Source organism: Lactuca saligna, chromosome 8 (assembly GCF_052625555.1).
Source record: "Lactuca saligna cultivar CGN05327 chromosome 8, ASM5262555v1, whole genome shotgun sequence".
Lineage (NCBI taxonomy): Eukaryota > Viridiplantae > Streptophyta > Magnoliopsida > Asterales > Asteraceae > Lactuca > Lactuca saligna.
In genome coordinates this window covers 283,032,577-283,047,233 of record NC_136424.1, presented here as the reverse complement: position 1 = coordinate 283,047,233, position 14,657 = coordinate 283,032,577, and the positions used below count along the sequence as shown (strand labels likewise).

General features: G+C 40.3%; 1 protein-coding gene across 2 annotated transcripts; it reads right to left on the bottom strand.

The window, feature by feature from the left end:
• Positions 1-12,705: 12,705 nt before the first annotated feature.
• Positions 12,706-14,572, bottom strand: LOC145013167 (pollen-specific LRR extensin-like protein). 2 transcript variants are annotated; one of them, XM_078971974.1, is made up of 4 exons: positions 14,489-14,572; positions 14,166-14,409; positions 13,453-13,550; positions 12,706-13,348 (listed from the first exon to the last, which is right to left on the bottom strand). In XM_078971974.1, the coding sequence occupies exons 2-4, from the start codon at positions 14,364-14,366 to the stop codon at positions 12,868-12,870; spliced, it is 780 nt and encodes a 259-aa protein (XP_078828100.1). In that variant the 5' UTR covers positions 14,367-14,409; positions 14,489-14,572; the 3' UTR covers positions 12,706-12,867. The 2 variants fall into 2 exon arrangements, with proteins under 2 accessions (XP_078828100.1, XP_078828101.1); XM_078971975.1 differs by having other exon boundaries at positions 14,495-14,511.
• Positions 14,573-14,657: the final 85 nt, after the last annotated feature.

Below are 14,657 nucleotides of genomic sequence, written 5' to 3'. Positions count from 1 at the left end.
TTTTTAAGTTACGTGGTGTCGTGCCGGTTTAGCCATAAAACTTCAACGGGTCATAACTTCTTCGTTATAACTCGAATTTCAGCGTTCTTTATATGTACGGAACCGTTGTAACATATAATATAACTTATTTAAGATTATTCATTCTAAATAATAGCGTCATAATAAATAAAGTTTCCAACTTTATCCATTAGGATGGCCCAAACAACCCAAATCTAAACTTTAAGTCTCAAAGGGACCAAGAATGCATCTTTCTCAACTGAATCCATAAGTCCAAGTCTCCAACCTTTAGATCTGAATCAACATGATGTTTGGATGGATAAAGTTTCCAACTTTATCCATAATAAAGCCACAGACATTCAAGATCTAAACTTTATTACACCAAAATGACCTAAATGACCAAGATAACTTGCATGGCTTAAAGGGAAGGCAAAAGATTATAACTTTCCTAGTCCATGAGGTCTAAGAAGCATTCGAAACTTATCAAAATATGTTTGAGCTCACTCAAATCCAAAATCACCCATAAAATGGACCAAAAGTGCCAAAAAAAACCACCAATGAAAAGATTTAAAGAACTAAAGAGCAAGGTATGAACTTTATACTCACAATAGTCCAAAAATAGAGTGACTTTGATAGATCCAAACTTGAAACAAACTTCCTTGCAATCAAAAGAACTATCTTGCTATTTAAGCTTCATCAAATCATCATCAAAATCACCCAAAAGTGGCTCAAGGAGAAAGGAGGAGCTCAAATCATGAAGTATGAGGGTTGCTCTCAAGGAGTTCTAGATGTTATAGAGGCTGAGAAAGTGTCCTAAAACATGAATCATTACCTTTAAATACGTTGAAAACCCTAAAAATTCACGGGCTTGGGCCTGCCCAGCTTCCACTCCATGGAAGACAGTTATCTGCTTCATGGTGATTACCATGCCATGGAATACACTTCTTCACTCTGTGGAGATTACCATGCTGTGGAAAAACAGTTCTCCACTCCATGGAGATGGGTTTTCACCTAAATCTATTCCAGTTTCAAATAGTCATAACTGATGGGTTTTGGTCATAAGACATCCTATGTGCTCATACAAACCCTAATGCTTGGATCTAGGTTTCTCTATTGTACATGCTTTGAATCCAAGACTATAAACCCTAATTCTAGCATACATATAATCATATTAACATGAGAATAAGTTTATAGTGTTACCTTGATTGTTATGTAGCAATAACAATCCCAAATCTCCTTGTATTGACTTTGGAAGGCTTAGAGTCACAAGTGTCACTCCTCTAATGGCTCACAAACACCATAAGCAAGTGGAGAAGGTATATAGAGAGAGGTGAGAGGTTAGAATTCGTATCTAGGACCTCTTGGGAAGGGATACACGAATTCATGTCCCTAGGGGTGTTTATATAGGTGTAGAGATAGGGTTTCAGTCATTATCCTTATCTAGTTGATTATCCATTAAGCAACCAATAAGATAATCCTTGAATCCTTATCATACTCGAATTCTAAGGGATTTACACCTCAAATTCGTTCACCATATATATAAGATAATCCTTACCTTATTTTGTAACTATCACATAATTACAAATCAGCCCCTCTAGTTTAATTAATTACATTTGATCACAAAACTAATTCTTAATTAATTATTGACCAATATTAATTAAACAAATATGATTTCTCCTTTAATATATTATTCTTATAACATATTAATAAATCATATTATCCTTTCTCTCTTTATTCATTTCTCCAATCAAGTTGCTTTGGTGAAGGCAACCCAAAAGGACCATGCACCATCGGGTCAAGTACATACCAAAATAGTTATGGACTTAGACACTAATCCAACAGTCTCCCACTTGGATAAGTCTAACAACTATTCTGCGTATGACTTCAGATCCTGATCTGCAATCGTAGCTTTCCAAAGCCGCTGTCAACTCTGATCATATCAGATACGCGTGTCCTTAGATAAGGGATCATATATTCCTCCATTCTAGATATCGTATGAGATATGATTTCAAATCATTCTCTTTGTACTATATCTCGATTTCCGATTTATGACGACAAACTAATTGAACAAATCAAATTAGCCCTAGCCCAGCCGAGCATTTACGTATGTCATCACTAAACCATCGAGGGGCCCAAAGATATCGCTTTTATCCTACTTTGGATAAGAGGAACGAATAAACTTTGATACAATGCTCGCTTGCACTCACTCACCGAATTACACACAACAATATGTTTTATAACACCAAGTTACTGGTGCGTTTACATATTATCAATGTGCAACCGATTCGCAAGATACAACTCACACATCTCGGTTTCAAGAATATATGATGTTATCGTCTCACCAATCACTCGTAATACAATTCATGGAGTGATCCAAGTGAGCGTGGGTTTAATCCAATGCTCAAATCATATTCATAAGCACTCATGAACGTTGCAGCAAACATTTGCTTATGTCTAATACTCTTCTAGACAATCCACACACCAATTCACGACAGTCTTCATTCATATCTACTTCCAAGATATGAACGACTGTGGCCCGTTTGAATAATTCGATTATTCTTAATAAACTCAATTATTCTGGAAGTCAAAACATGCAAGGTGAAACACAAGAATAATACTAATCCCATATGGCCTCAAACCTTTGAGTATAAACAAAACACGTTTTATTTATCACCATATCAATTACTCATTATTTGTCGTTTTGGGTAATCAACTTCGCATTTGAATTCCAACACTTGTCCATGCTCCTAGCATGCACACAATGTTTACCTATGGTTCTTACTTTTGTGAAATAGACAAATTGAACACATTTCCAATCATTCTCATTTTACAATTCCAAATCCATTTTCTTAAGTGTAAGAATATCAAATTCTTGTTACTTATAGAATATATTAGATTCTAACACTTTATGCAACGATCCTTTCGTAATGTCACTGCACCAAAGTCACAAAGACTATTGCCAATGATATTACAAAGTCCTCTATCGGAGATTGTTACAAGACAATTCCTTAGATATGATGTCTCTCTCTCAAAGTACATTCCTTTGAACATCCTTTTGCATAAAAGTTTCTAATCTAGACATAGATTTTCAATATTTACTTCCCAACATGGACACACTTCCATATTTTCCATATGACAACTCATTCTTAATAGAATCTTATCTATTCGTAATGATGTCGATATTGTCCATCCAATATGGAAACACTTCCATAATTTCCAATACTATACTTCCAACTACTCACAAGCGACCAATCCTCGTCGAACTTTGGATTGTCCTTTGATAGTTGTTTAATTATTTTAGTCAAAACCAATTCTAGTCCCTTTTCCCTCTAAATGCACTAGACATTTGGAAAATTTTAGAATGGTCAAACATTAAAGCATTTGCAATCGATCCTATACTCGAAGCGTAAGGGACATGATGCACAATGTTTTATTTGCTATGTTCTCAAAATTCGAATTGCGAAGAGGAATGCCGTAATCACAATCGAAATTTTAAGAACACACTATGTACCTTTGACTAAATTTATCAACATTTCGCAACCTAATCCTTTATATTTGAAATGAAGTATAATATTCTCTCCCTTAATTATAGCAAAACAACCTTTCAACTCTTACAACTTTGCAAAGTCTCTTGTTTTCTATAATTAATATTGCCAACTATGCAATACGTGCCTTAATAATCATACAATCATAACATTTATGCTCCCACTATCATGATGATTATTATAAAACATAACACTTATGCTCCCACTAGCTTCGACATGTATTCATAAACATCTTAACTTTCAGAAAAACAATACTTATTGAATTTCTTAAGTTCATGTTTCTAATACTTAGTGCTTTGATAATCTTTTATCAAGGCTTCTTGAACTTATACACTTTTGCCTTAGATAGTTCATATGTGTGTCTTAACAATTAAGACTAATTGCCAAACCTCACAATTCAAATTATGGAAAGGGATGCCGTAACCATGATCGAATTTGAGAATGCAATTTTACAATTACTATCTTTAAAATCTTTCTTAGTGAAAGCATTTTCTCACAATCATTTTCATGAAGGAGGAAATCTTATGACACTTAGATTTAAACGGTGTATGTGTTCCTATCCATGCGAATTTGTTAAAACCAAAGTTTACGACAAATTCAAACTCATATGGATCGAACTTTCTTAATCTTGATTTCTTGCCTTATGGTAGCACAGCTGCCCACCACATCTTCCAAGTAGTTAAGCATCTTACCTTTTTCCTATCAATGTACCTTTCATTGATCAAGGTCCTTGCGTTTTACGCATTCAAATGAGAACTCATAGGACTCACATGCATAATTAACTCGATTGGATTGGCACAGAAACAAAATAATGTCTTCACGATAGGTTGTAAACCTCAACTCGTGTGCTAGTGATGATCGATAAGGTTTATTTGATTTGTTCTTGAAACTTTTCGAGACCATTAAGCCTCCCACTGACTCCTTGACATATAAGATTCTTTTGTCAATAAACATTTCTTGACAAACAAATTTTCAAGAGTTAGTGTAGCTTGTATCAAAACACTTCATAAATTGGTCATAGTTGGTCTTTGTCTTATCCAAGACATCACAACTTTCCACATTTGATGAATGTTATAAGCCTTTAATACTTTTTACTCATTGTCACAATCTTGACTTTAAGACTTGTTTTGGAACAAAGTATGATTGTCTTCTTGATTTGACCATTTCATCAATCTTTGATTCCTCTTCTTGGACATACAATTGTACCAAGACTCACTTAGAGGATCAATTGAGATATGGTTCTTAATCATTAAGACCTATCATAAAGCATAAAAGCCACTCTCCCTTCTTCTTAGAATGGAGAAACTCTTATCTTTCTGCCTATTTGATTCTTCTTATTCGTTTTGCTATTGATCTAAACCCTTTAATCAATTCAAAATTACATTTAATCTTGTAAGTATAATCATATTTACTAAACCTTTAGTAAATGATGACGAATATCTTTGTTACTCTTATGGTGAACTTGATCAACACACAACTTTGTGTGCTCGATCTCCTAGTCCTTCACTTGACACTTTGTCAATGAATTAGTCTAATTTCCAAATATGAAAACACTGGACGACATGATTGCTAGAGCCAGAGAGAGGGAGATTGATCTCGAGATGGAGAAGAAGAGGAAACCGGAGGCGGTTTCGGGTTTAGGCAGTGTGGGCAAAAAGCCCAAGGTTTCAGATCACAGGTCCAGGGGTCAGCAGAGCCACGGTCGGTGTGGCAAGTGTGGGAGATTGCACGAGGGGGCGTGCAAGGCAGGGAGTTCCGGCTGCTACAAGTGCGGTCGGACTGGGCATATGAGTAGGGATTGTACGGCCCCTGCTACTATGGTTACAGCATCAGATCTGATTTGCTTTCAGTGCAATCAGAGGGGACACAAAAGGTCCCAGTTTCCCAGTTTAGCTGCAGCAGGGAAGGTGGTTGCACCTGTCCCTGCCACCCTGAGGATTACGGATGGCCGGCAGGGCCGAGCTGATGCGCCGGTGGCAAAGAGCAGGGCATTTCAGATGACAGCAGAGGAGGCGCGAGCGACTCCTGATGTGGTGATGAGTATGAATCTTTCCTTCATCTTTTGTTATTATATTTCTTGAATATTACTTGATGATATGTTTTATTTAGGGTCGTTCTTGGTGAACGGCATCCCTGCTTTGGTATTGTTCGATTCGGGGGCTACCCGATCATTTGTATCGCTTGCGCTTAGCAAGAGATTTAGCAGAACTCCAGGGGAGCTGGATTGTCCACTAGAGGTTGAGATAGCAGATGATAGGACCGTGAGGGTCGGCAGAGTACATAGAGGGTGTTCCCTTAAGATATTTGATGAGTAGTTTTCAGTGGACCTGGTTCCTATTCCCCTGCGTGGGAATAAAGTTATTATGGGCATGGATTGGCTGAGCCCCAATGGGGCGGTGATTGATTGTGAGCTACAGCTAGTGAGGGTTCGCACTCCCAGTGGGGGAGAGATAGTGATTCAGGGCGAGAGGCCCCAGCAAGGACCGATCTTTTGTTCCGCCGCGAGGGCGAGGCGCTATGTTCAGCAGGGTTGCGTCGGTTTTGTAGCCTACGTCTTGGATGCCCGGGAGAAGGGCAAGACGGCGATTGATGATGTTCCTGTTGTTCGTGACTACCCGGATGTGTTTCCCGAGGATTTGCCGGGGATACCTCCAGAGAGGCAGGTTGAGTTCGGGATCGACCTAGTTCCTGGTGCGGCTCCGATAGCCAAAGCACCGTATCGACTTGCTCCCCCTGAGATGCAGGAGTTGTCTACACAGCTTCAGGAGCTGTTAGACAAGGGTTTCATTCGGACGAGCAGTTCGCCTTGGGGAGCGCCGATCTTATTTGTGAGGAAGAAGGACGGGTCGCATCGTATGTGCATTGATTATCGGGAGTTGAACAAAGTAACGGTGAAGAACCGTTACCCACTTCCGAGGATAGATGACTTGTTTGATCAGCTTCAGGGAGCGTCTTGGTTCTCCAAGATCGACCTACGCTCCGGTTACCACCAGATGAGGGTCAGGGACAAGGATGTACAGAAGACTGCTTTCAGGACCCGGTATGGTCATTATGAGTTCGTGGTGATGCCATTTGGGCTCACCAATGCCCCAGCCGCGTTCATGGATCTCATGAACCGCGTGTGCAGACCGATGCTGGATCGGTCGGTGATCGTGTTCATAGATGACATCTTGGTATATTCCAAGACTCAGGGGCAGCACGAGGAGCACCTGCGGGAGGTGTTGGAGACTTTGAGGAGGGAGAGACTTTTCGCTAAGTTCTCCAAGTGCAAGTTCTGGTTGCGCGAGGTGCAGTTTCTTGGGCATCTCGTTAACCAGAAGGGTATTTTGGTTGATCCGGCCAAGATTGAGGCCGTGATGCAGTGGGAGGTCCCGAGGTCTCCATCTGAGATTCGGAGCTTCCTAGGATTGGCAGGGTATTATCGGAGATTTATCCAGGACTTCTCCAAGATAGCGGTGCCGCTCACCCGACTAACCAAGAAGTCGGTGATTTTTCGTTGGGGGCCTGAGCAGCAGGCGGCGTTCGAGACTCTCAGGCAGAGATTGTGCGAGGCTCCGATCCTTACCTTGCCAGAGGGTGTAGAGGATTTCGTAGTCTATTGTGATGCTTCGATCACAGGTATGGGAGCAGTATTGATGCAGCGAGGCCATGTGGTAGCTTATGCCTCGAGACAGTTGAAGCCTCACGAGGCTAATTATCCTACCCACGATTTGGAGCTGGGGGCAGTTGTGTTTTCCCTCAAGATTTGGAGACATTACCTTTATGGGGTCCGCTGTACTATTTACACGGATCACAAGAGTTTGCGATATCTTATGGATCAGCCGAGTTTGAACATGAGACAGAGGAGATGGTTAGACGTGCTGAAGGACTATGACTGTGAGATCCTTTATCATCCAGGGAAGGCCAATGTGGTGGCCGACGCCCTGAGCCGTAAGGTGTCGACGGCCCCTATCAGAGATCTGTGTATGAGGATGACAGTGATCACTCCCTTGTTGGAGCGGATCAAGGAGGCTCAGATGGAGGGTCTCAAGGAGGAGAGGCAGAAGTGTGAGAGGATAGTGGGCCGAGTAGCTTCATTTGATTGCGACAGTCGTGGTTTGTTGACACTTCATGGTAGGATATGGGTACCGTACTGGGGTGGGGTACGGCAAGTATTGATGGACGAGGCTCATAAGTCTCGATTTTCTATCCACCCAGGAGCGACGAAAATGTATCGAGATCTTCGATCGGATTATTGGTGGCCCTGCATGAAGCGAGATGTCGCTTGGTATGTGGAGAGATGTTTGACCTGTCGGAAGGTCAAGGCGGAGCACCAGAGACCTCACGGCAAGATGCAACCGTTAGACATTCCCGTGTGGAAATGGGAGGATATCACCATGGATTTTGTCACCAAACTCCCTAGGACCGCACGCGGGGTGGACTCGATATGGGTAGTAGTGGATCGGTTGACGAAGAGTGCCCATTTTATTCCTATTCAGGAGAGTATATCGGCGGAAAAGTTAGCCGATATCTATGTGCGAGAGATTGTGGCACGTCATGGAGTGCCGGTATCGGTGGTGTCGGACCGAGATGTTCGTTTCACGTCCAGATTCTGGAAGCGATTCCACGACGAGATGGGTACTCGTCTCCATTTCAGCACCGCTTTCCATCCTCAGACTGACGGGCAGAGCGAGAGGACGATTCAGACTCTTGAGGACATGCTTAGGGAATGTGTTCTAGATTTTGGGGGCAGTTGGGATATGTATCTTCCGTTAGCGGAATTCTCGTATAACAACAGTTACCATGCGAGTATTGATCGACCTCCTTTTGAGATGCTGTATGGTAGGAAGTGTAGGACCCCGATTTGCTGGGGCGAGGTCGGTCAGCGAGTCATCGGGAGCACCGAAGTGGTGCTCAAGACGACTGAGTTGATCCAGCAGGTCCGTAGTAGGCTGCAGACTGCGCAGAGTCGGCAGAAGAGCTACGCTGACAGGAGGCGTTCGGACTTGGAGTTCCAGGTGGGAGATATGGTTCTTCTGAAAGTCTCACCTTGGAAAGGTGTCATCAGGTTCCGGAAGAGGGGCAGGCTGGGCCCCAGATTTATTGGTCCTTTCAGGGTTATGGCCCGGGTGGGTCGGGTTGCTTATTGGTTAGATCTTCCTGAGGAGCTTAGTCAGATTCACAACACTTTCCACGTGTCGCAGTTGAGAAAGTGTCTGGTGGATGAGTCAGCAGTCGTTCCCCTAGAGGATATTCAGATTGATAGCAGCCTGAATTATATTGAGAGGCCGGTCGCGATTCTGGATCGGAAGATCAAGACCTTGAGGAACAAGGTCATTCAGCTAGTGAGGGTGTAGTGGCAGCACCGGAAGGGATCTGAATGGACGTGGGAGGCTGAGGAAGAGATGAGAACGCACTACCCGGAGTTATTCGCAGATCCAGCCGTAGCAGACTTCGAGGATGAAGTCTGAGACAAGTGGGGGAGAATTGTAACGACCCGTTCCCGGTATGTTAATTAATTGTTAATTGTCTAAGTTTTCAAGAGGGACTCGGCGAGTTCTAGCCTGACTCGCCGAGTTGGGTCGCGTATTTTGTGCACGCGGGAGCCGGGGACTCGGCGAGTCCATATCCCGGACTCGGCGAGTCCGTCCGTCTGGGTGAAACCCTAAATCCCCGAGTTTGCCCACTATTTAAACCACATTATAGCCTCATTCTCGCCACTTTCACCCTGAGAACACAGTGAGAGAACCCTAATCCTCCCTTGAGAGCTTATAAGTGATTTGGTGCCATTTTTGTGAAGGTGTGAAGAAGGAGAAGAAGAAAGAAGCAAGGAAACGAGTTGTAGTGCAAAGATCCAAGGGCAAATCTGAGTCTATTGAGGTATTTTCGGAGTTCCCTTCTTGTTATATGCTTTAAACTTCCATTAGAGCTCTTCTAAGAGCTATTTGATGTTTGTTCCAAGCCTTATGGTTGCATGAATGTCTTAATAAGTCGAAATACCTTTGGATCTGAATGTTGGGGTGTTGTAGAGCTCAGATCTACTGTCTTTTTGGAGTTACATTGCATATTAGCCATGGATCTACTCATTTTGTGCATCTTTTAGCCCTATTTCCCTTATTCATGAGGTTGTGCACGTAAAGTTGGAAACTTTACGTGGTAAAACAGCTTATTGGACCCAGATCTATCATTTGCATGTGTTGGATTCAAGAGAAATCGAGTAAAAACTAGCTGCATGGCAGCGACTCGGCGATTCGGGATGAGCGACTCGGCGAGTCGGGTCGCGAGTCCCCGATTCCTTCGTTTTTAGCAGTGCCGAGTGCACCCAGTGAGTTAGAGAGTGGACTCAGCGAGTTGAGGGTAGACTCAGTGATGGAGGGACTCGACGAGTTGTTCATACAACTCGGCGAGTCCAAGGCAATCTTCTTGGGGATCAAGAACAACTCGTCGAGTCTGTTCATACGACTCGGCGAGTCGGATGAAGATTGTCTGAGTTCTTGGATCCAGAGGGTACTCGTCGAGTCGATGCCCCACTCGACGAGTAGCAGCGTGAAGAGCTGAGAGATGAGATTAGGACTCGGCGAGTTGGGTAGCCCGACTCGGCGAGTCAGCCCAGAGTGAGTTGACTTTGACCAAGGGTAAAAGAGTCATTTTACCCCAAGTGCAGTGTTTAGTATTTGATTGAGTGTGTTTATGGACTTGTAGCCGAGGAGATTCAGGAGCAGCCGCCGTTAGCTTCCGAGCCACACACTCAGCAGCCAGCTTACGAGGTGAGTTTCCTTCCAGTAGGAACGGGTCTAAGGCCACAATGCCGGCCCGTTCAGTTAGCAGTAGTTTCCGGATTTAGGTCCGATGCAGCAGTTAGTATGTTCGATGCCTTCGTGGTTCGAACAAGATTTGTGTGCTATGTTTTATGTGTTAAGTATTATGTGTTCCGGGCCACGGCCCGATGTAGCATGTCGTATATGTGTTATGCTAGTTGATGTGTTATGCCATGCCATGTTCAGTCAGACAGTTCCGGACTTCGGTCCGATGCAGTTAGTTCCGGACTTCGGTCCGATGCAGGGGACAAGGTCCCAGTCAGTTCCGGACTTCGATCCGATGCAGTCAGTTCCGGACTTCGGTCCGATGCAGTTTCCGGGCTTCGGCTCGATGCAGTGGGTAAGGCCCAATATGTGTTTATATGTTATTGTATGGTATGTGGTATTTTGGGGGAGCTCACTAAGCTTCGTGCTTACAGTTTCAGTTTTGGTTTCAGGTACTTCCGCAAGCAAAGGGAAGAGCTCGGGATGACGGCATCGCACACACCACCGCCTCAGCTTTAGCCTGGGATTGATTTAGTTGTTTGATTTGATGTAGTATGATACAGTTTTCCGCACAGTATCTTATCATGTTTTGGAATACATCACGCATGGTTTTATTATATGATACTCTGATTACAGTTTTGATTATATTAAAAACAAAAATTTTTGGGTCGTGTTTTTGGGTCGTTTCAATATATATATATATATATATATATATATATATATATATATATATATATATATATATATATATATATATATATATATATATATATATATATATATATATATATATTAGTTGTGAGATCCATGTATTACATTTTTTTTGGAAACGGCAAATGAATTAGCGGAAGCCTCTACCCAATATTTCAGAGTAAACCCCGAGTTCGAGCTCCGCAAAGCGGGCAAACCCAGCCCCCATGGGGATTTCCAGGGAAAATTCCCCCACATATGGGGCATATTTGCAAGAGGCGCACAAAATGTGCTTTACCGGGTTTGAAACCCCAACCTCAAACCCACATGGGGATGTAAACCCAATGCATCAAGCCAGTTGAATTGGTCATCACTTGCAGACTCATGTATTATATGAGTTAATTTAAAAAAAAAAAAAAAAAAAAAAAAAAAGTTAAATATGAAGGTCTTAATAATTAAGAACTTTGAATTTATAAGAAAATAAGAAAAATAATGAATTATTAAAATTCAAATGTTTTTTATCTTTTAAATTTAAACAAATGAACAAAAAAAACTAATAAACTTCAAATTAACAATTTTAAAATTAGAATGTAAGCTCATTAATGAAATTGATATTCATTTATTATTATATTTATTACAATTATTACATTAAAATATTATATGAAATTTAATAAAATAAAATAAAAACCCAAATTGAAGGAGTGAATGCCATGTGGCAAAAAAAAATTATTTATTAGGGATGATATATATATATATATATATATATATATATATATATATATATATATATATATATATATATATATATATATATATATATATATATATATATATATATGATTAAATAATTAAAAAACAAAGACTATCCTTGGAAAAGTTTTCTCTCAGTTTGCTTGTTAATTAACAAGTTTTTGTGAAAAAAAAATTCAACCGAAATCCGCTAACCTAACCTAGTAGATAGAAGTTTTGGCTGAGATTTTCAACCCGTTTAATTAAATTGATCAACTCGTCTAACCCGCTAAATTAAATGGTTTGGTTTAGAGTTGAAATTCCCAAATTTACAATCGCACCAACTACTTTAAATATTTTAAATATATTTTAATGGTTATTTATTTAGTATTATTATTTAAATGATTATTATATTTTGATTACTTTTTATTTCTTAAGAAACATGGATAAGTAACTATTATTGGAAGTCGAATTGGTAAAATATAAATATCGAGTTACATATAATTTAAAATTTAAACATTTATAATGTTTTATGGTTGTAAACAATTTATTTGTGTTTATAATATTAGACTTGTAGCTTTATTGGTTTATTATTTTCAAACTTGAATAATTAAGGTGTTATTTAGTTTTATGTTATTTTATCCTAATGAATTTTTATTTTTGAGGGTTTTTTTTTGTCATTTTAATTTACATTGGTCAATCGTCGATTTCAATCTATTTACTTAAAAGGTAAAGGTTGAATGAGATTGAAAATTTTCTATACGTTTTCTTAAACAAGTTGTATCATTGGATCGGATCATTTAATTAAACACGTGAACCCACACAACCCATTGCCACCCTAAAAAAACATCCCTTGCATTCAACTAAAGGTGCTGAAATGAAACCCATGTCTTTAACCGGTTATAACCAGACCTGGGCCTAAGACTAATTTTAACCTTTTATAATTAAATCTTAATTGATAATTAAGTAATTAAGTTTCATAGATAACAAAGAGAAAATGATCGAACATGTACAGAAGAATGAAACAAACAAGCATATCATAGAAGATGAGAGAGAGAGAGAGAGAGAGAGAGAGAGAGAGAGAGAGAGAGAGAGAGAGAGAAGAATGAAAGTAATGAGTGGGCTCATGAATCATCATCTCCTTTGATGTTCATGGTCAACACCCTACAAGACTTTCCATGCATGGAACACTCGGTATCAATCTCATGAACCAAAGACTTGACATTAAAAGGGCATGGCAATGGCAGTGGCTCTTCAAACTGAGATGGCTGAGTCCTCATCTGCACAGACCTCAACAATGCAGCCCTCCGCAAGTCAGCAGAGTGGCATATGTCACTTGGAGATGAAGGGAACCGCCCTTCTGAGTCGGATCCTCTTTGCCTTGCCTGTGAAGCTGGTGGTGGTGGTGGGTAGTAACTGCTGGTGGTGGTGGGTCCAGGTGAGAAGGTGCTTGGAAGCTTCTGGAATCTGTAAGGAGAAACTGGGCTGGTTGGTTGGCTATCTGTTTGTGATGGTGATGGTGATGGTGAGCATGCATTGCTTTCACAGTATCTGAACTCGTCCAGGTCTTCTGACATTGGTGAATACTGCAATGCCAGTTCATCCCTGAAATCAGAAAACACAACAAATTTTTATCAAATTCAAGTTTCTTTCTTTCTTTCTTTCCTTCTTGATAATAAAATAAATAGAGTGAGTGAGAGTTTGTTTGCCTTAGATAAAACATGCTGTCAGATCTTGCTGGAGAATCCATCAGGTTTTCAGGAAGGGGGTCTCCCACTGATAGCCCATTTAAGCTGGAAGCCATTATCTACACAATATCTTAGTTACAATATGTATGTTTTACTACATCTTGATTATTGTTATTATTATTAGATTATGATTTATGAGTATTTAGTATCACATAATCCCTCTAAACCTAAAGATGCTTTGAAATGGCAAAATAGATGATATGATGGAACAAAATTTCAATGGTTTTCTTTTTGTCACCTAAATAAGAAAAAGATCATCAATAGACTAGTAACAACTGCATAATCTCCTCAAACTGATATAAGATATCACAAATCCAATAGCCAAATAGTTAACAGGATGGGGTTTAGTTCACAAGCAACAAAGCATTTTCATTAGTGAATAATTAAACTCACCCAATTTGGATAAGTGATTGGATTAGGGTGGGGGGATGTAATTGATATGGCCATGAGAATCCAAGTATGTCATCGATCATTTTTCCCAAAATGGCTAGAAGGTTCATTGATCAAATTCATCTACTTTACCCCCAAATTCTATAAAATTTCTTCAGATATACTAGAAAAGATGGTATACGATCTAACACAATCGTGAATACAGATCAAGAATCAGACATTATTCACCTGGTCCTCATAATCAGTCGGAATTTCGTGGCCTCAAAATATAAACAACAACTTACCTCGCTGAGATAACGTTTATGGGAGTGAAGATTGTCGACGTAAACCTCATCTTCAGGATCCCTACTCCGTTTTCCACTTGGAGAAGCTACTGTGGATGAAGATGGAGAAGCAGTTGCAGACGCAGATACATTTACATGAACAGATTCAGATTCTGACAGAGTTGATGACGTGTTCGTCTCCGAAACCCCTCCTACTCTCATTCTAAGATTTCGAACCACAAATCACAAACTCAAAACATAATCCCTGTATGAAATTAATGCGAATAAGAACAAAATAGAAGATTTGGAAAGAATTTATATAGGAGTGGAGAGGGAAATGACACCGTTACAGTAAAAATCCAAGCTCTATTCAACAATCTCATCGATAACATTTACGAACACATGGCGTTTGTTCGTGAATTTAGGGCTCCGGCCTCTGCCTTCAAAGTTGGGCTATATTTTCCAAGAAACTTTTGGGCTCTATTTTGCACAAAACCAAACATCCGGAACCCT